The sequence below is a fragment of the Rhinolophus sinicus genome, linkage group LG15 (assembly GCF_036562045.2).
Source record: "Rhinolophus sinicus isolate RSC01 linkage group LG15, ASM3656204v1, whole genome shotgun sequence".
Classification (NCBI taxonomy): domain Eukaryota; kingdom Metazoa; phylum Chordata; class Mammalia; order Chiroptera; family Rhinolophidae; genus Rhinolophus; species Rhinolophus sinicus.
In genome coordinates this window covers 17104934-17127125 of record NC_133764.1, presented here as the reverse complement: position 1 = coordinate 17127125, position 22192 = coordinate 17104934, and the positions used below count along the sequence as shown (strand labels likewise).

Below are 22192 nucleotides of genomic sequence, written 5' to 3'. Positions count from 1 at the left end.
AGAAGACACAAATAAATGGAAAGGTATTCTGTGCTCAATGCAGGAGTTAATATTGTTAAAATGTCCACATTACCCAAAGCAATCTACAAATTCAGTGCCATCCGTATCAAAATTCCAGTGGCATTTCTCACAGAAATAGAATAAACAATCCTAAAATTTGTATGGAACCACAAAATATCCCGAATAGACAGAGCAATCCTGAGAAGGAAGAACAAAGCTAGAGGCATCATGCTTCCTGATTTAAAACTATGTTTGAAAAGTATAGTAATGAAAATAGTATGGTATTGGCATAAAAAAGCACACATAGATCAACTGAATGAAATAGAGAGCCCAGAAATAATATATGGTCAATTAATTTATGACAAAGGAGCTAAAAATATACAATGGGGATAGGACAGTCTCTTTAATAAATGGTGGTGGGAAAACTGGACAGCCACATGCAAAATAATGAAACTGGACCAGTATGTTACACCATACACAAAAATCAACTCAGAATTTAAGCAATCCACATTTATAGATAGAGACGTTTGAGAGACATGTGCAAGGTAATAGGAATAGATTCTCTAACTTAAAAACAAATTTTGTTTAAATCATATTAGTATAGTAGCTTATAAGAGTTTGAGATAGAAAGTGTCAGTTGAATTCACCAAAGTCCCCATTTTAGGTTTGGTAAATCTCTTCTATGATTTTTAGCTAAGCTCACTGTTCTTTGACAAAATTGAGAGATGTTCAATTTTATAGTAAATGACAAAGTCAAAAGGCATATCCTGGATTGATATATTGATGGTACACCATTTAAAAATTGTACAACAACATTAAAAGACTAACATACTTTAATAAATTATCAAAAAAACAAGTTATTTCATTCATTTAGAATTTCATCAGTAACTGTCCCCTTCCCGAACTGTGTAGCTGGTGAGCCATGGTAGCCCAGATGGCGTGTCAGAGTCGTGTGATTAGAGGAGGGAGTTCCCACAGACCAATAGCCTGGTATGTGGAAACAGAATCTAATGAGGGTTTCCATGCGGGTGGGCAGTCAAGTTTGGAGATTCAGAACCCTAGTGGGATGACTGAGGCATTTTTACATAGAGATGTCTCAGCATGGGGTGTCAGAGCCCAATGGGGTGAGGAGGTGACAACAGGGACAGTGTCCTATTGTATAGGGTCAGAGTCTTAAAGAGAACGTCCATTGTGAGGGTTGTCCTGATACAGTGGCAGTGCCTCATCAAAAAGAAGAGGGCTTCCCTCATAAGTACTGGTGAGGAGGGCTTCACTAATGTTTGGGTCAGGTATCAGAAACTGGATGAAGATATTCACAATGTAGAGTGACTTATATTGGGGTTTCGAAACTTCAGAAGAGAAAAGGGGAACTCGGGAGAAAGGGTGGTAGCAAAGATGGGAGACTAGTTACATACGGCGGGAGTTTATCAAATAAAATATATTAAGGATAATGAGAGCAAGGTTTTTCACTGTCAGAGAAAGGTGTTACAAACAATGGAAAGAGAAAGCTAGAATAGATACTATTGTATTGGATGGGATTTGAGATTGTAGCGAGTGCAATTGTTTTCAATACACATATAGATATTTACTGCGCAGGTATGTATATAAGTATATTGTGTGCATGTGTGTGTTCCCTAACTTTATCTACTGAGAGGATCTAAGAGCAGTGACACCTCAGTAACAGTGAGCACATCTATTGCCATGCGTCTTTGGAGAAATGGTTGATCTAGTGTCTGAAGTAGGGAAAGTACCAGATGAGCCTGGAGCATCTGAATGTGATAGAAAGCAAGGAGGTGATCAAGGAATGATGGGACCATGTCAAAAAGACAGAAGCCAGCATCAAAACTTCCTCACTGCTCATTATGAGGCATTTTGCACATCAGGATAAATGATCGTAGCAGATTATAGGGGTTTTTTTGGGTCTAGAATTATCAACGTATTATTTCTAGGTAAAAAAGAATTAGCAAATGTTTGCTATAAGTTCATTTCAATGGTTTTCTCCATTCACCCAAAGGATTTTTCCCAGGCTTCTAAAAGCAGGCTTTGCAATTTAAGTGTGCGGTCACCAGGTGGTGGAAGTGTGCCATGACCATGGAGTCTGATGACAGGAGAAGCTGAGTTCACCTTGCGTTAAGTCACCCTAAAACCAGGGAGAGTTATGACTTCCTTTCCTTTTAGCCACATTCAACCTGGAATTCACCAAAAGATGTTTTCTATTAATTCCTGGCTAAAAGGTCTATGTTGCAACCCAGACCGTGCTTGCTGTGCACCTCTGGGAAAGTAAAGAGTTCCCGTACTGAAAAAGTGTAGATACCTCAGAACCCTCCTTTTTCAATCAGCTCATCTCTGTCATCTACTGCTTTATATTTTCCTTTCTTCCTCCTTTTTATAGCAGAGGAGAGGAGCCTTTCTCCTCTCATTATATTCCTAAGAAGGAACGCATACTCTGATCCGGCAGGTCTCAAGGCTATATTTATTTATAGAGGTAGGCAAAAGGGGCCTGCCTCTTGGAGGTGATGGGGCCTCCTACTTGTCCAGGCAGGAGGTGATGGGGCTTCTTCAGGGTGGTGATGGAGGCAGGACAGGACCAACATTTCCTCCCTGCTTTCGCTACTGTACCTGACAAGTTGACCGGTATCTCCATTTGGAAACTTTTCTCACTGGGAACCACTTTACTTGGGCTCTCTGTATTCTTCACTGATTTTCCTTCTCCAAGTACAGTAGATCCTCATTATTCACCGTAGTATGTTCCATAAAGTTGCCATGGATACTGAACCATTGTACCCATAGGATCAAGGCCAGAGTTTTAGTCCTCCATACCTGAATGGCATGTCCCGCTGTTCCTCTGAACAGACTGTCTTTCTGATCTGGGAGACCAAGTGGGAGAGTAACTGGAGAGCCTTGTCCCTTATCGTGGATGTTTCTCCTGTACCTACCTTTGTCAGAGTTTAGTTTATTGGATAAAATTAAAATCTACAAGTCCACACAATAAATAAAAGAATAAAATGAAGGTTTTGTGAAAAACAGGTTATTTATAGAGCTTCAAAGTACCTTCTCACAAAATAATTATTAAATACAAAGGGAAAAAAGAGAAACTTTACCATGAAGAAACCTGGCAGACACAGCCTTAAGTGGTCAAAGTGAACATCAATGACAAGACCATTCGAAATCATGCGCTGCCTTATAGAATACAGTGAGAAAAATATAACATTTACTTTTGTGATATTCCTGCCAAAAATGTATAACCCAAATTTAATCATAAGACGAACCCATATTGAGGGACATTCAAAAGTATTGTATCTTAAAAATTGTCAATGTCATGACTTCAACTTTCACTTTAAAAGACTAGGGAAAGAAGAGCAAATTCAACCCAAAATAAACAGAAGAAAGAGAATTTTAAAAATCAAAGAAGAAATCAATTAAATAGGAAGCAAAAACTGGAGAAAATCAGTGAAGTCAAAAACCAGTTCTTTGAGGAAATTAATAAAATTGATAAACCTCTAGCCAGATTGATCAGGAAAAAAAGAAAGAAGACACTAATTACCAATATCAAGAATGAGAGGTGTCGGGCCGGCCTGGTGGCTCAAGTGGTTAGAGCTCCATGCTCCTAACTCCGAAGGCTGCTGGTTCGATTCCCACAGGGGTCAGCGGGCTCTCAACCACAGGGTTGTCAGTTCAATGCCTCGAGTCCTGCAAGGGATGGTGGGCAGCACCCCCTGCAACTAAGATTGAACATGGCACCTTGAGCTGAGCTGCCCCCGAGCTCCCGGATGGCTCAGTTGGTTGGAATGCGTCCTCTCAACCACAAGGTTGCCAGTTGGACTCCCGCAAGGGATGGTGGGCTGTGCCCCCTGCAACTAGCAATGGCAACTGGACCTGGAGCTGAGCTGTGCCCTCCACAACTAAGACTGAAAGGACAACAACTTGAAGCTGAATGGCACCCTCCACAACTAAGATTGAAAGGACAACAACTTGACTTGGAAAAAAAGGAAGTACACACTGTTCCCCAATAAAGTCCTGTTCCCCTTTAAAAAAAAAAAAAGAATGAGAGGTGTCATACTACAGATTTTTAAGATATTAAAAGGATTATAGGGATATATTATGAACAATTTTATGTTAATAAATTTAATTTATATAAAATGAACAATTTTCTTGAAGGGTGAAAATGATCAAAGCTCACTTTTGCTACAAAGGATATTATTTGACATTTGATTGAAACTTGAATGAGGTTTGAGGATTAGATGGTAGTCATTTATCAGTATTAATGGCCTGATTTAATGGATTTATTATGGTTCTTTAGTAAAATGTTCTTGTTTATCGGAAATAAAATAAACACTACTAAAGTATTTAGGAATGGTGGGGCATCAGGTCAGCAATTTGCTCTATTCACTTGGAAACGTTCTTTGAACTCTACTTGTAATTTTTTTGGCTAAGTTTGAGATTATTTAAAAAATAAAAAATAACTTTAGCAATACTTGTGTGCCCCTATTTAACCGGAATGTATTTTAATAAGCAAGTTTTTTCTTACAGCGGAAAGGAAGCCTCCTTTATTTAATATGAATGCAATGAGTGCCTTATATCACATAGCCCAAAATGAATCCCCTACACTACAGTCTAATGAATGGTGAGTATTGCTAAAATATATTAGTCAACATTGTATAATATAAATTAAATGCATTTTAATGATATTATCAAATGATTTCATTTCAGCTAGGCAAAATGTATTACTAGCTGAAGAGATATTAAAATATGTTTATTTCCTGGAACAATAGTGTAATTAATCCATCATTGCTTTGGAGTATGTTTTTATTGGCTTGTTCAGAGACGTTATCCTGTATGTTTTTGGTTTGTGAAATTCCCTCAGTGAACTTGTGTTAAATAAATTATTGGCAAAGATAAAATGAAATAAAATAAAATAGGTTTATTTTACCTTTATATCATTTTTATCCTTTATTATGTCTGCTTCTTAGAGATTTGTATGTCAGTGATGACACTTCAAAGCAAAAAGTATTGCTTTTTACAAAAGTTTATATATATATATATTGAACTTTAGGAACACATAACCCTAATTATATAATAAATAGCATGATTAAAATTAATGTTTTATAGCTAAAATATGTAGATTGCCATACGTGTATGTTATTACATTGTTATTCATAGTGCTCTGATGTTCTTTTTCCTAGTGCTTCCTTGATTTGATAAAATTAAATTTATTTCTGTAAAGAAGTTTATGTAGAACAGATTGACAATTTTAGAAAATTAGGATTTTTATCAGTGATAGAAAATTTTAATAATGGGAAATTAATTCCTCAGGTGTGTCTAGCATTTGAAAAATTCTAGAAGACTATCTAGTATGTTTAATAAATATTAAAATTTACAAGTAGATGCATATATATTAGTAATACTTTATTTTTTAAAAAGATTTTAAAGATTACATAATTAAGGCACAGTCATAGATTTTTGCTACTTATGTAAAAGATATATAGAAGGAATCTTTTGGCACAGAGTTTAGTATTATGGTACACGTAAGTAATAATTATATTGAACACAGACTGTCTTGACACTGTGATACTTTGTGGATTCAAAAAAGAATTCTTGCCTACAAAGAACTTAAAATCTTATTTGACTATTGAAGGCAAACATTGATGGAGTAATTATTACTAACTGCCTTACTCACTGAACTCTCATCAATAACACGCTTTAATAATATATTGCAGACTTCTAATGTTTTAAGAAATATCTTAATTGATTTTCTGGGTTTAATGGAAGTTTTATCCATTTGTTCAGAAACACCAAATACTCAGGTATAAAAAAATATTCCCTCTAAAGCAGAGTGGTGTTCTGAAACATGCTACATACAAAGATGATCCAAGGAGCAAACAAGAAAGAGAGGTGGCTTAGAGAAAAGAGAAAAAAAATTGAGAAGAATGTTATCTTACATTTGAATGTAAAAAAGAAAAAGATTGATTTCCTTAATTTTGCCGCAATTTAGAAAAAGTTACAATACTTAAATATGTGGGAGCAGAATTTTTAAATAATCTGTACAAGTTTATCTTTGAAAAATAGTAGATTCATTGGTTGCTTTAGATGGTTTTCATGGACTTACATGAAATACAGTTTATCATGTCTGCTTTTTTAATAATTTCTGTTCCATCTCCCCTCCCACCAATAGACACGTAAGTTGATTTGTGGATGTGTTTTTAAAGGAAATAGCAATATGTTCACTTGATACTTTCCTTTACAATAGGTCTGATTATTTTCGCAACTTTGTAGATTCTTGCCTCCAGAAAATCCCTCAAGATCGCCCTACATCAGAGGAACTTTTAAAGGTCAGTTCTATTATACTCTAAATCTGTTTTCTACCCCTCAGAAATTATTTTAAAGGATGTGCTTTATTCCTCTTTGATTCTGAATACGTATTAAGTATGCTCTACTAGTTTTTACTAAAACACTAATTTTATATACTGTTCTCTCTTGGAACTTTTCTTAGATGCTAAGTTTTTTCCTTTTTTTACCCCCCAAAATTGATTAACTGCTTTTACCATGGCTGAATAGAAATATATAGTGAAAAATTCAAAATAGTACCAAATGGCTAAATATTTATATGTACAAGAATATATTCATGAGTCATAATTATAAAATTTAATTTATATGGAATAATGTTATATTTCAAAGCTGGTAAAACAATTTAACTTTGAATTTAATTTTTATATCTATAATATAATACTTTATATATTGACCTGTCCTATATTAAAATAATATGAAAGAGAAATTACATGTAATATATTTACATAAATATTGTGGGAGAAAAGATTTCAAAAGAAACTTAAAAATGAATATCATTTTTGTTTCTTTTCTAGAAATATATTTTTCTAACTTAGTAATGAAAATATTTTTAAAATCAGGTAAATTCAATTAAGTTTTCAATAAATTTGGTTGCCTAATTTAAATACATGATTGGTATATGCTCTCTGTTCTCAAAAATTTATTTCATTTGGAGGTTCACCATCTTATTAATAGCAATAATAGTATTGTTGAACTTGATGTACTTCTTAGTACATCTAGATAAGACATTAGTAAGTAGGATTTGACTCTATCTCTTTATGACCCTAAAGAATCTTATTGATTTTTCACTACAAGATTTAAATAGTCTATTATTACACGACAGTTTTAGAATTTCAAAGAGGTTCAGTTTATTTTCACTGATAGAGTAAATAGGTACTCATAATAGCAACAAAAGGTTTAATATAGCTAGGAGTTATGTTAGTGAAAAATGAGCAAGCTCTATATGTAGAAGACTATCAAACTTAGAAATATATTAATTTTTTATAAGATTGAATATTGTAAATAGTGGCACATACCAAGAAGCTAAGGTTCAGGAAAAAAAGGAAGAATGTGACCAGCTTCTTACACTTGCCTACGTATAAACTCTTTTGATAATAACCCAATCAACCAGGGCCAGATATTTGGTATTTGGGGATTATATCCGAAGTCTGCATATAGTATTCATTTATCTGGTCCATAGTGTGTATTGGCACAGCCTTATTGGAAATGACAGAAAATATTTATCAAGTGCTTCTTTTCCTTTGGCCCAATTACATTTCTGTAGCAGTCCATCATAAGAAAAAAAAATTAATAGAAAAGTTTTTTTAATGTATGAAGGTATTTATCTCAGAATTAAAAATTAGAAATAATGATCCAGAATTAGGGTAAAGGTTAAATAATTTTGGCATAAATGTTTGATGAAATGTTCTGTTGGCATTATGTTTATGAGTTTGAAATAGTAGCATAATACTATGACAGTGCAAGTAGAATAAAATATATAGTTACAACTCTTTGCATAGAAAAGAAATAAATTTAAACTAACAAAGAAAGTAAAAGTGTTACAAGAATTCAAGGGCATCTCATGAACTCAAGGTAGAAGGTATCTTTCTGCAATCTATGTGCTAACTATGTATCTACAAAACAAAATCTATACATAGAAAATTTCTGAAAAGAAATATACCAACATGGGGATCTAAAGTACAGCATAGGGAATATAGCCAATAATATCGTAATAACTATGAATGGTGCCGGGTGGGTACTAGACTTATTGGGGGTATTACTTAGTAAGTTATATAAATGTCTAACCACTATGCTATATACCTGAAACTAATATCATATTAAATGTCAACTGTAATTGAAAAAAAAAAGTAAAAGAATAAATAAAAATAAAAGAAACATGCCAAAATGTAACAGTGGTAATTCTAATGGTGGAATTGTTTTTCTGTATTTGATACGGTTGAGCTTTATTAAATGTTAGTGGTAAAAATCACTAATAATATGATGGCTTTTATTCAACTGCTACTGTTTTATGAAATGTTCCTTATGCAATCTATAAAGGAACCCATAATATCCAATTTTATGTGACATAAAACCACCATCAGTAAATACATTCCTTTTGAAACCTAATATACTCATAACTCAGAACTGAAGAGGCCTTTTCTATGAAATTGGCAGTTCTAAGAATATGTAAACCTTTATTTACCCTTTATTTAGGGCTCTAGTTAGACTTAATTCTTAGTGTTTAACTAACTAGACATTTTGATTATTTCAACTCTGCATTTTCAATTGACCAACAAAGGTATCATGTTCAAAGTTTTTATAAAATGTACAAGGGCAGTTATGTAGACACAGAGCGTGTGTGTATAAATGACAATTTTGTAACTATAAGAAGTCAGAAGTGTAATAGAATTAGAGAGCTATAGATTATATGCATTATCTAGCATGATTGCTTAGGATAGGTCTGAGAAATGGTATATTTATACAAATTGAAAAAATATATAGGTTTCAACCTGACTTTTACCTTCTACTTTTATGTAGCACATGTTTGTACTTCGGGAGCGCCCTGAAACAGTGTTAATAGATCTCATTCAAAGGACAAAGGATGCAGTAAGAGAGCTAGACAATCTCCAGTATCGAAAGATGAAGAAACTCCTTTTCCAGGAGGCACATAATGGACCAGCAGTAGAAGCACAGGAAGAAGAAGAGGTAATAATTTAGAAATTACTCAAATATTGAGCTCTCTTTATCAGCTTCCTTGTGCATTTTGTCTTGCCACAGATCTTTTAGATCAGTGGTTCCCAGATTGTGTCTTCTTAACACTTGTCCTATAAGATCCCAGATAGGAAAAAAGATTTTGCTTTATTTAAACTCAATCCCTTTATAGTGCACACATTGGCATAGTAAAGCTCTGCAAAGTCTTTTATTAAAGAAACCTGTTCAACTTTATTTAATCTAGTCCCTCTCAAATTACTTGGCCACTGAACCCTTTTTTACCTGATTGTTCAATTCCATGGAACACACTTTTGGAAGTATTTGAAATTACAGACTCCAGAAGTTGACAGCACTTACTCCAAAGTCATTAGGAAGTTTCCAAGCGTTCTCTGTCAACAGAGTAGATTCTTTTCAGTTCTTCACAATTTCTTTTCATCTACACAGTTCTAAAATACTCATTTTACAGATGACTAAAGCAGGGCTCAGAATGGTTGACTAACTCACCAAAGGTAGAGGGTGTAAGTTCAAATTCATGTATCACTCATTCTCAAGGCCAAGTTCTTTCCATGTTGCCTTTTAGGGAGAATGGAAATACAAATTTGCAATCAAAATGTTAAAGAACTTCCTCATAAAGAAATGTGTATGTAAAGCTTATTATTTGTGACACTATCTTTGTTCACGCTAAATGTTTTCTTCTTTGTTCTTGTCATAATTCCAAAGCTGTGATTCTTTTGTACTGCTTTCCAGTGAAAGATATCACTTTGCATTCTGAAACCAGGAGCAGTAGTCACTTTTCTTTTTAATAGCTCTGAATAATTAATGAACTATAAAATACAAGACTTTCTTAAATTAAGTTTTGGGTTTTTGGTTTGTTTTTATTTTTTAGTTCTTACAATTGTCATTAGAAAATTGGGGCTATTTTAAATATGTGAAATACTTTAGTAAAGTTGTAAAATTAATAAAATTCTAATGTAGTTAAATCTATAATAGCATCTCTGTTAGGCTAAGGATATAAAGAAAGTGTGTGTGTGTATACCATGTATCTATATTTATTAAATTCTGCATATCTTATAGAATTTTGATAATGGTAGGACAATTATAGTGTTGGTGTCCAGATACCATTGTTTGCCTTGTTACTTCAGAAAAACATTCTTAGCATTGTGATTAAATATATATGTAATATGTAATTTTCAATTTACACACAAATAGATAGGAGGTAATGTTAATTTTTTGGTGGTATAGACTAGAGACTATATTCTGAGGAAGAAAGGAAAATATACTTATAAAAGGCTTCAATAAAAAAATCAATAAATGGAGTTGTTCACAGGATTTAAAAAGACGGTTAAGTCTTGGTTTGTTTGTTTTTTAATTTATTGGGGTGACAATTGTTAGTAAAATTAGATAGATTTCAGGTGTACAATTCTGTATTACATCATCTATAAATCCCATTGTGTGTTCACCACCCAGATTCAGTTCTCCTTCCATCACCATATATTTGATCCCCCTTACCCTCATCTCCCACACCCCATCCCCCTTACCCTCTGGTAACCACTAAACTATTGTCTGTGTCCATGAGTTTTTGTTTCTCATTTGTTTGTCTTGTTCTTTTGTTGTTTTTGGTTTATATACCACATATCAGTGAAATCATATGGTTCTCTGCTTTTTTTGTCTGACTGGTCTTGTTTTAACCATGGGAATCATTGAGAAATGAGCAGAATCTCTATATATACCCCATGAGATCTGTGGTAGAAATGTATTTCAAAAAATGTCCAACAATTTAGAGAAAATGCTACATTTTGGAAATAAACCCAAAACTGATGAGCTGACTTTTTTACACAGTTGGTTGGGTTTTGTGTTATTTACTTATTGGTCATTTTTATTTGTTTTACTGTTAAGTAACAGTTGGTAAATTTCCTGGTCTTGACAAATAAAGGAAATTTCTCGTGATAGACCTCTGACTTTCTAAAGACTGTGTGCCAAGCAGTGTGCTAAGTCATTATAGTCAAGAATTCCAAAGAAATAATAGATTTTTTCACCTAATGCTCTTTTCCCTTAGGAACAAGATCATGGTGTTGGACGGACAGGAACAGTGAACAGTGTGGGAAGTAATCAGTCTATTCCCAGCATGTCCATCAGTGCCAGTAGCCAAAGCAGTAGTGTTAACAGTCTTCCAGATGCCTCAGATGACAAGAGTGAGCTAGACATGATGGAGGGAGACCACACCGTGATGTCTAATAGTTCTGTTATCCATTTAAAACCTGTGAGTATTGGGTTTCAGTGAAAAAAATTTCAAGTTTGGTAAATAATTTTCTTCATCTAATTAGTTTAAGAGATTTTCTTTGATGTTTTAGAAGCTAATGTTTTGAGAATAGAAAAAGAATGTTTTTAGGTCTTAGAAGAAAGAAATACAGAAATATTATACAATGTATTATTTGAAGTTACTTAGATGGAAAATAAAGTACTTAAAAATACTAACTATACACATGACATTCATGAAAATTGTTGCCTTTAGGGAGTAGGACAAAAAGGGTTAGGATGGGTGATGATCAAAAGTGACCTTTGCATTTTCTGTAATGTTTATATCTCTGAAATCAAACTGAGTATAGCTGCAGAAAATTATAAATTCTGGGTATCAGAAATATGGGTGTTTGCTACATTATTCTTTGCACTTTGGCGTGTAAAAATTTAAATTTTTTTGAAACTATTTGAAGGTCAAGTACCTCCTTTTAGCAGTTAATAAAAATGCTTCCTTTTTAACTTTACAGCTTGAAGTATTACCTAAAATATTAGAAGGCACATTAGCTAAAAGGTAGAACCAACCCAAGTGTCCAATAACAGATGAATGGATAAGTAAAATGTGGCATATACAGCTAATGGAATATTCAGCTATAAAAAGGAATGAAATTCTGATAACGTGCTACAACATGAGTGAACCTTGAAAACATTATGCTAATTGATATCAGCTATATGCAAAAAGACAAATATTGTATAATTCCATTGATATGAAATATCTAGAATAGGCAAATTCATAGAAATCGAAATTAGATTAGAGGTTACCAGGGGCTGATTAGAGAATAAAATGGAGGGTTTTTGTTAATGGATGTAGAGTTTCCAATTGGGGTGATGAAAAAGTTTTGGAAATAATGGCAATGGCTGCACAACATTGAGAATGTAATTAATGCCACTGAAATGAATACTAAAAAATGGCTAAAATGGCAAATTTTATGTATATATGTATTTTAACAGACACACAAAGTTATTAGGAATGATTAGTTAACTGGTAGTGTTATTCAGAGCAAAATCATATTTAATTTTTATATTCTTGGACAATAGAATCAGCAATAGAAAAAATTAGTCCCACAAATAGTTGGTTGCTATTTAATTGACTTCCTCTTCAGTTAATGAACTAAGATAATACATAAGGAAAGACATCAGTTCTTAAAATATTTACAATGATCTTTTGATTAGTTATCTTGGACAAATAGCAGAAGTATTATGAGATATTTTTAAGTTATATTGCTTCTAAAACCCAAGAGCCTTAGAGTAATTAATTTTATTACTGCTGTTTGAAATACTATGTAAAAAAAAAAAGAAATACTGGATGTATGTTTCATCATCTTTGTTTTTAAGTTATACTAAAGCTTTTCAATTTTGCATATAATGAGTAGGATATAAATCTAGCCTTATATATTTCCTTAGTCTAAATCTGTGTGCTATTTCATACACTGAGGAGATAATGTCTCCTGCTTCTAATTATGTTGAAAATAAAATGTCAGCATTCTCAATTTTTGTTTGTTTTTACTTTTAAAATTATGTATTTGAGATTTGTTGATCAAGTTGTGTTTAAACTAATTTTCTTAAAAGTTCAAATGAACTCCGTTCACCTCAGATATTATCATCTCTTTCTTTGTCAAGGAGGAAGAAAATTACCGAGAAGAGGGAGATCCTAGAACCAGAGCATCGGATCCACAATCTCCACCCCAAGTCTCTCGTCATAAATCACACTATCGTAATCGAGAACACTTTGCTACTATACGGACGGCATCACTGGTATGTACCTCCCCAAATTAGAAATATATTTTTCATGTTGGACCTTGGTACCTATACTCAAGTATAATTATATCTTATTTTTTTGTATTTGGGGTTTATTGTACAGAATGCTCATTTAGCATTTAAGTGCCTATTATGAGAAAGATTGTACAGAGCACTCTGAGAGGTGTTAAACTAACAATGTCTTCAAGACACAGACACAAATAACTAACATATTAGAATATATTAAATGCTTAAGAAGTCTACGAGGTACTAAGTAGGAATGCAGATTACTTTTAATTCAGGGCATAAAGGAAGAATTTATAAAACAAATTGTTTGAGCTTTAAATAATAAGTCAGTTTTAGGCACCAGGGAGAAATGTTATTTCCACATAAGAATTAACAATAAGGAAATGCTGAGGCTAACCAAAATGAGAGAGAATGTTTGGGAAATGTTAGGTAATCCAATTTGATATCCTTACAATGTAATTCTTTTGATTTCCCAAATAACAATAAAAATGGATTATTTGTTCATTACAAGAACGCTATTGTAGTGGGGTACTTATAACCCTAATCAGTCAGATAAGTAGGACCAAAACGTGACAAAGGATACTAGGAATGGAAAGAAGTTACATCAAGATATTACAGGAAAAGTAGGCTATTGGAAAATATGACAGAAAGAAAAAAAGAGGTGGGAGTTATCTGAGTTACCAACTACATAAGCAGATTTTATAAATCCAATGCTATGACCATGAATCCATATGACATGTGAGATCAAGGACACCTCCACCCACTCAGGTCATTTTTACTATTCTGGAACATGTAAATGACTCTTTGAACAGAGCAAATGGCAAAAATTGCTTAATTTTTTTTATGACTATTTTAATAAATACCTAGAGAAGGCCCAGCTGTGGGAAAACATCTTTGTGACTCGGCATATATTAAATGTTTCCCAAGCAAGTCTTATGTCCCAAAATTTGGCTCCCTTAAATTAATTAAGGACACTTAAGTTATGGATTTAGAAAACTTAAGATCCATATCCTTAAACCTAATAATCCCATTTACTTCAAATAAAAATTCAGAGAATATATAGATTTATGTACAAAGATAAGCATACTACATATATATTATTCATTACCGTGTTTCCCTGAAAATAAGACCTAACCGGAAAATAAGCCCTAGCATGATTTTTCAGGATGACATCCCCTGAACATAAGCCCTAATGAGTCTTTTGGAGCACAACTTAATATAAGACCCGGTCTTATTTTCGGGTATATTTACCATATACCATAACTCAGTCTAATTTCTTCTGCCTTAGATTGTTTTCATACAATAAAATGCTCAAATCTTAGATATTCAGTTTGACGAGTTTTTACAATGGTACATACCTATGCTAACCATCACCCCTGCCCTCCCCCCAAAAATACCAAGATGTGTAAAATTTCTTGTCATCCCAGAAAGTTCCCTTCATACCCCTCTTTAGTCATTTCCCCATTTTTGTGACCACCACTTTCTGTTTCTTCACTCTTGTTAGGTTTAACAGTTTTTGGATTTTATATAAATAGAATCACACACAATGTACTCCTTGTCTTGGGCTTATTTTGCTCAGCTTCATGTTTTTGAGATTCATCCATGTTGTTGTATTGTCTTTTTTATTACTGTAGTTTTCCATTGTGTGAATATACTACAATTTTTTTTAATCCATTCTATTGATGAGCATTTGGTTTGAATCCCATTTGGGGCTATTACACACAAGGTTGCTATAAATATTCTTGTACAAGTCTTTGTGTGAACATGATGTTTTAATTTCTTTTGGGTAAATTCCTAAGGTTGGAATTGCTGAGTCATAGGGTATAGGTATGTTTAACTTCATAAGAAATTCTCAAACAGTTTTCCAAAATGGTTGTACCATTTCACATTCCCTTCAGCAATGTATAAGAGTTCCAGCTGGTCCACATCCTCTCCAACATTTGGCGGTGTCAGTCTTTTTTATTTTAGCCGTTTTAGTGGGTGTCAAATAGAATCTCAGTGGGTTTTTTTTTTTTTTTTCATTTCTCTATAACTAAAGATGTCAGCATAATAAGCACCTTTTCATGTGCTTATTGTCCATTCGTATCTCTCCTTTGGTGAAATGTCTCTTCAAGTTTTTTGCCTGATTTCTTATTCAGATGTTCATCTTTTTAATATAGATTTATAGCTCTTTATATAGTCTAGATACAAGTATTATATCTCGTATCTATCTTGCAATTATTTTTCACCATCTGTGATTTACCTATCCTTTTTCTTACTTTTGTCTTGACGAGAAATTGACTTTTTATCGTTTTAAAATCCAGTTTAAACAACCCAATTAAAAAATGGGTAAAGGTCTTAAATAGACATTTCTTCAAAGAAGACATACAAATGACCAATAAGCACATGAAAGGTGCTCAACATCATTAGTCATTAGAGAAATGCAAATCAAAATCACAGTGAGCTACTGCCTCACATCCACCAGGATGTCTATTAAAAAAAATAAAATGGAAAATAACAAGTGTTGGCGAGCTTATGGAGAAACTGGAATTCCTGTATACTACTGGTAGGAATGTAAAATAGTTTGGCTGCTGTGGAAAACAGTTGATTATTCCTCAAAAAATTAAACAGAATTACCACATGACCCAGCAGTTCTACTCCGAGGTATATACCCAAAAGAATTGAAAACCGGTACTCAAACAAGTGCATGTACACGTATGTTCATAACATCACTATTCATAATAGCCAAAAGGTGGAAACAACACAAATATCCATCAATAGATGAATGGATAAACAAATTATGGTGTATGCATGCAGCTATATAAAGGAATGAAGCACTGATACATGATATACAACATAAGTGTACCTTGAAAACATGCTAAAGGAAAGAAGTCAGACACAAAAGGTCATATATTAATACAATTCTGTTAATATGAAATATCCAGAATAGTTAAATCTATAGAGACAGAACACAGATTGGTGGTTACCAGAAGGGGAGAATGGGGAGCAACTGTGTTACAGATACAGGGTTTTCTTCTGAGACGATAAATATGTTTTGTAACTAGATAGTTGTTGTACAACATTGTGAATATACTAAATGCTACTGAGTTGTTCACTTTAAAATGATTGATTTTATATTATGTGAATTTCCCCTCAATTTAAAAAATCTAATTTATACATTTTTTCTTTATAGTCAGTCCTTTTTGTATACTGCCCAAGAAATATTTGCCTACCCCCCAAGGACATGAAGATAATTCTGTTTATTTCTGCGTTATGAGTCTAGATTTTATGTTTAGGTTAAATGATTCTTTTCAAATTAATTTTTGTGTGTAGAGTAATATAGGAGTCAATGTTTATTTTTTTTCTATAGAGAATGAGTTGTTTTAGCAGTATTTGTTAAAAACACTTTCCTTTCCTCTTTGAATTAACTTGACTTTTTGGTAGAAAGTCAATTGACTGAATATGTATAGGTTTGTTTTTAGATTTTATTCTGTTCCTTTGATGTATTCAGCCTGTCCTTCCAGCCACACTGTTTTGATTACTGAAATGTACATCTTCCAACTTTTGTTTCTCCCCTCAAGTTTGTTTTCACTATTCTAGGTCCTTTACATTCCCATGTAAATTTTAGAACCAGCTTGTCTATTTGTTTAAAAGACCTGCTGGAAATTTATCTGGAAACTGCTAGCTGGGATCTCTTAGTTTAATTGCCTACTTAGTTAATAAGTAGAGTGATCTAAAATGCTTTTGAAAAAACGTGTTTTTGCTTTATTTTATTTTATTTCCATTGTGTGTCTAGGTTACAAGGCAAATGCAAGAACATGAGCAGGATTCTGAGCTTAGAGAACAAATGTCTGGCTATAAGAGAATGAGGCGGCAACATCAAAAGCAGCTGATGACTCTGGAAAATAAGCTAAAGGCTGAGATGGACGAACATCGCCTCAGATTAGACAAAGATCTTGAAACTCAGCGTAACAATTTTGCTGCAGAAATGGAAAAACTTATCAAGAAACATCAGGCTGCTATGGAAAAAGAGGTGGCTGATTCAGTATTATTAATTTATTTATTCTAGCCGTGATCATCTTAGAATTAACCAAGGTAGCATTTTGGTATTAGGGTATCTGTTCCCCAGAACAAAGCAAATCAACTGGGGTAAGGGAGAAATATTTATATAACATGTATAATATCAAGTACTGAGTGTGGGAACCAATGGATATGGGATCATTTCCTGACACTTGACAGTTTTATAATGTTACACTGGTAACTCATTCAACTGTTCTAGTCCAGGGGTACTCTGGTTATTTGAGGAGTTTGATAAATTATCCATTGATAGGTGGTTTAGGTCTCAAAAAAATCATTCATAATTTTCTTCTGTGTACATTTTTGGAAGCATTTTAAAATTTCTAGCAGGATTTTTATGTCAGAATAATTGAAGATTATTACAATATTATACAGAACATGTTAGAGGTTATAAATTAAGAGAAATTTAAATTAAGATGTAGCCCATGTTTTTATTTACAAATAATTGTCATTCTACTATATGATAAAGGTATATTTTATAAAGATTCTTGTTATGTGAAAAGTTTTATTCTGTTTTTGGTGTTCCATCTGTTGCATTTTATTTTGATAGTCACGTTTTTCAAGTAAAATGTAAGCTTCTCAGTACATTCATGCAATATCAAATATGTCTGGCTAGTCCACATTGAGGCATTATCATAGCTGTACCCTTTCCCCCAAGAAAAGAAGAACCACTCTCTCACAATAGTAGAGAAGGTGGCAAAATAATTTATGGTGAAAATAAATATTTGATTTTGAAATAATTTGGTGAAAGAATGTACAGATATTTAGAATACTGTTGGGCATTGGGTAGTGTTTGTAATCACTTGGGAAGAGGTAGAAACATATTTAGGAAAGCAACTCATGAAACAAGGTGTGCAATATGATTATAGATTTGTTTAAAATACATATATGCATAGAAAAAATTAGGAAGGGTATGCACCAAAATGTTTACGTTGGCTGTCTCTGGGTGCTGAAATCATATAAGATTTTTATTCTTTGTGTTTTTCTGTATTTCCTAAATGTACTACAATGGATATGTACTGCATAATCAGGAATAAAACACTATTATATATATATATATATATATATATATATATATAGCTTATTTAACATTTTCATCGTATTTAGTATATAAGTTGAAGGTCGGTGTTTCATTTGAAGGTAAATATATTATTGAATATACAAGTAAATCTAGATAAAAGATAACGCCTTAATTATATTTTTTAGATAAATGTATATGTGTTTTATTTTAATAGGGGGAGGGCATACTCCTGTTAAATGAGAAAACAAAAAAAGTTGAAAACTTTTGATTGTGTTAAAGATCAACATTTTAAAGATCAACATTTAAAGTAAAAGAGTTCCAGTTTACTGGTTCTCTAAAATTCACATAATAAAGATGCTGAGTAATACTTATTAATAATTTTGGGGGAATTCTTATTTTGATAATGCTTATATTGATTTTATGTTCTTGGGAAAATAAAAATATCCTTGTGATGTGTATTAAACTGCTGCTTTAAATGTATCTTCTTAATTAATTTGACCCATTTTTAAAAATTTCGTACAGGCTAAAGTGATGGCCAATGAAGAGAAAAAATTCCAGCAACATATTCAGGCCCAACAGAAGAAAGAACTGAATAGCTTTTTGGAGTCCCAGAAAAGAGAATATAAACTTCGAAAAGAACAGCTTAAGGAGGTACTTATTTTATAAAAATTTTCAAGCCAGTTATCTGATCTTTGACCATATTCAATGTTGATCAACTCTTAGAACCATTAAGATAAATTTTTCTTCTCTTTTAAAAAAAGTTTTTTTTCAAATACAGTTGACATTCAATATTATTAGTTTCAGGTGTGCAGCATAGTGGTTAGACATTTATATAACTTATGAAGTGATCCCCCCTGATAAGACTAGTACCCACCTGGCACCATGCATAATTATTACAATATGATTAACTACGTTCCCTATGATATTAACTATATTCCCTATGCAGGATAAATTTTTCTTCTGTTGTTTGTGACCACTAAATGTGTATCAGTTTGAATGAAGACATTAATTATCATCAACTGCTTGTAATGGACTGAGAATCCTCAGCTGAGTAGACTCAAAAAAGAATCATCTCCTGAAAATATAAATTATTTTATTTATAATAGCTTTTTATGCACTTATTAAGTAACTGGCTCACTAGAAATAAAAATATTTGAGCTGTGAAAAAAAGTCACACATTCCTTTCTTTAAAAGTAATCCACACCTCCTTCTTACTTTTGGCTCAGAAGATTATAATAATTTGTTCTTATTTCAGTTTTAACAGAGAGTGAGGCTAAGAGGTATATTTGCTCATTACATTTTCTTTAATAGGAAAACATGTTGATTATTTCTTTATAGCCACATGATTTCATATTCATTTCCCCTTTATTCGCTGCTTTCTTGAATTTCTTTTAAAAGCATGTGTAGCCTAACTTTAAAGAAAGCCTTAATTGTTCCAAGGCAATTTCTGAAAGCGGATAATTATTTAGGACAGTGTTCAGGACAGAAAAATGGTATGTCTCAATTTTATACCCCCTCTTACAGAGTGATTGAAATTTTTTAGTCCATAAAATTAATTGTTAGCACACTGGTAAACTAATTGATTTTGACAACAATAATCTCTTTGATATTAATACTTTTGTGTATGTAGGAATTTGCCTTATAATTACATATATAAGTCTTATAATGGACATATTGGTGGCACAAAGACTTGCTGTATATATACCCTGCCAAGTGAGCTTCATTGACATGACTTTTCCAACTGTAAGGGTATAACCTGTAATATGTTCCCATGACTATAATATAGAAGCCAAACTCTATACTGGAACATTAGTTTTGAAAAGATTGTAAATAGGATTCACAACTTAAATAACTAACCAACAAAATGCATTTTTTTAAATTAAATTTATTGGGGTGACAATTGTTAGTAAAATTACATAGATTTCAGGTGTACAATTCTGTATTACATCATCTATAAATCCCATTGTGTGTTCCTCACCCAGAGTCAGATCTCCTTCCATCACCATATATTTGATCCTCCCAAAATGCATTTCTATCGTTCCGCTTCCCAGTGAAATGAGATTTTAGTTTTATGGGTACATTGGTTTAGATAAGCCATTAGGCATGTAATTTACAGTCCTACTAATAAATTCATTTTCTTTTAGAAGCCAGATTTGTGTGTGTCTATTGAGAATAATGATTCTCTGTATAGAGCAGGGGTGTCCAAATTGCGGCCCGCGGGCCAACTGCGGCCAGCAATCCATTTTTAATTGTCCCACAGCAAATTCCAAAAATATATTTAGTTTATTTAAATAAACCAGGTGAGGCAATATGTACTTCACCTCGAGTGAGAGGCCTGGCTGTTTGTGTATTTTACCGCATATGGCCCTTGGTAAAAAACGTTGAAAAAAGTTTGTACACCCCTGGTATAGAGGAAAGGACATACCAGAGTCTTGGTGGGGAATTTCCTTGGCAGGTGATTCTCTATGTATGTGCCTATGTTATCCCTGTCTCTTCCCATAGAGTGCATACACATACACCTTTACCATGCGAGCTACTAATTTATGTGCTTTTTATTTTTATGTGTTTGAATATCTTATGAGCTAAAGTTATAAAGAATTGGTCTCTTTCTTGAATAACAGGGGAAGGACTGTAAGATTAGTAGTTGTCTCTGAAAAATCATACTCAAAAAGGTGGCTGATTAATATTCTGTGCAATGTTGATGCTTTTTAGATTGAAAATATACTAGTATTAATTAGCATTCTAGGGTTTGCCTCATTGAGTGTATCATCAATGCTCTCATCTTGCCTAATATAAATGCATTTTCATTTAAGTAGTTTGAGAGATGATATTTAAAATGCTGTAGAAAAACATTGGTTTTGATTTGTTCAGTGGTTAATGCCGAATATTAAATACCATTCATAAGGAAAGTGTCTATTCTCTTATGGTTTTGCTGGTTTTCTATTTAATTTCCAATTCTTTTATATTGATTCCATCCGTAATTTTGCCGAAAACTCAATATTTATTTTAGACTGTCAAACGAAAAAGCAAAACATAACTATATTTTAGTTCTAATTTCAATTCATATGTGAATTCTACCTGAAAGCACTGCCTCTGTCTCAGGATTTAAAGAAAGATGTGTTTTCTTCATTTACTAATCATTTTGTGCTTTTAAAGCTCCAAACCATCATAAATGTAGCTGTGCAGAGTTAAAAGGTATGCATGCTTTCTAGTATACATTTCTCTTTTCTTGTCTCACTAAACGAGTAATTCAAGGAAAAGGAAAATATTACCTATCTCCTTAATTTAAGGTCATTGCCCTGCCTGAGCGTTAGAGAGGACATAGATAAAGTACTTTTATTTAAATGTACCAGGTACCAAACGGTACATTCATATAGTTAATTTTTATGTATTTTGAACTGAGTTGTTTTTTATGTTATTAGGAGCTGAATGAAAACCAGAGCACTCCAAAAAAAGAAAAACAAGAGTGGCTTTCAAAGCAGAAGGAGAATATACAGCATTTCCAAGCAGAAGAAGAGGCTAATCTCCTTCGACGTCAGAGACAATACCTAGAGCTGGAATGCCGTCGCTTCAAGAGAAGAATGTTACTCGGGCGCCATAACTTGGAACAGGACCTTGTCAGGGAGGTACGTTTGAGTGATAGGAAATCAGCATCTTTCCTGAAAACAAGTCAGTCATCTCCCAGCCTCCAGGCCTTTGCACTTGTATTTCCCTCTGCCTAAATCCTTCTTCCCCTGATCTCATGACTTCTTTTCTCCCTTCCTTCATATCTGTTCTCAGAAATGACTTCCCTGATCACAAAATCCTTCTCCCTTTTTAAAATGTTTTTCTTTGTACTTCTCTTTCTTATACACACACACACACACACACACACTTTTTTGGAGGAAGTCCCTCTCCCCCACTAGAATGGAAATTATATGAAGTCACAGATTTTGTTCAGGTCTTTATATCCCTAGTATCTGGCCCGTAGTAGGCATTCAATAAATATTATGTTAATAAATATTAAATTCACGAATGAAA

At 33.0% G+C, this 22192-nt stretch overlaps 1 protein-coding gene across 4 annotated transcripts in view; it reads left to right on the top strand.

Moving 5' to 3' along the window:
• The window catches only part of TAOK1 (TAO kinase 1), a 140824-nt gene that overhangs the window by 92555 nt on the left and 26077 nt on the right, over window positions 1-22192 (top strand). For 3 of the 4 annotated variants that reach the window (XM_019739502.2, XM_074320800.1, XM_019739501.2), the window contains 8 exons: window positions 4531-4624; window positions 6248-6329; window positions 8863-9030; window positions 11093-11296; window positions 12952-13086; window positions 16871-17107; window positions 18695-18823; window positions 21595-21798. In XM_019739502.2, the coding sequence (XP_019595061.1) occupies window positions 4531-4624; window positions 6248-6329; window positions 8863-9030; window positions 11093-11296; window positions 12952-13086; window positions 16871-17107; window positions 18695-18823; window positions 21595-21798 (1253 nt within the window). The remainder of the gene's footprint in view (window positions 1-4530; window positions 4625-6247; window positions 6330-8862; window positions 9031-11092; window positions 11297-12951; window positions 13087-16870; window positions 17108-18694; window positions 18824-21594; window positions 21799-22192) is intronic. The other variant, XM_019739505.2, reaches the window with a different exon arrangement.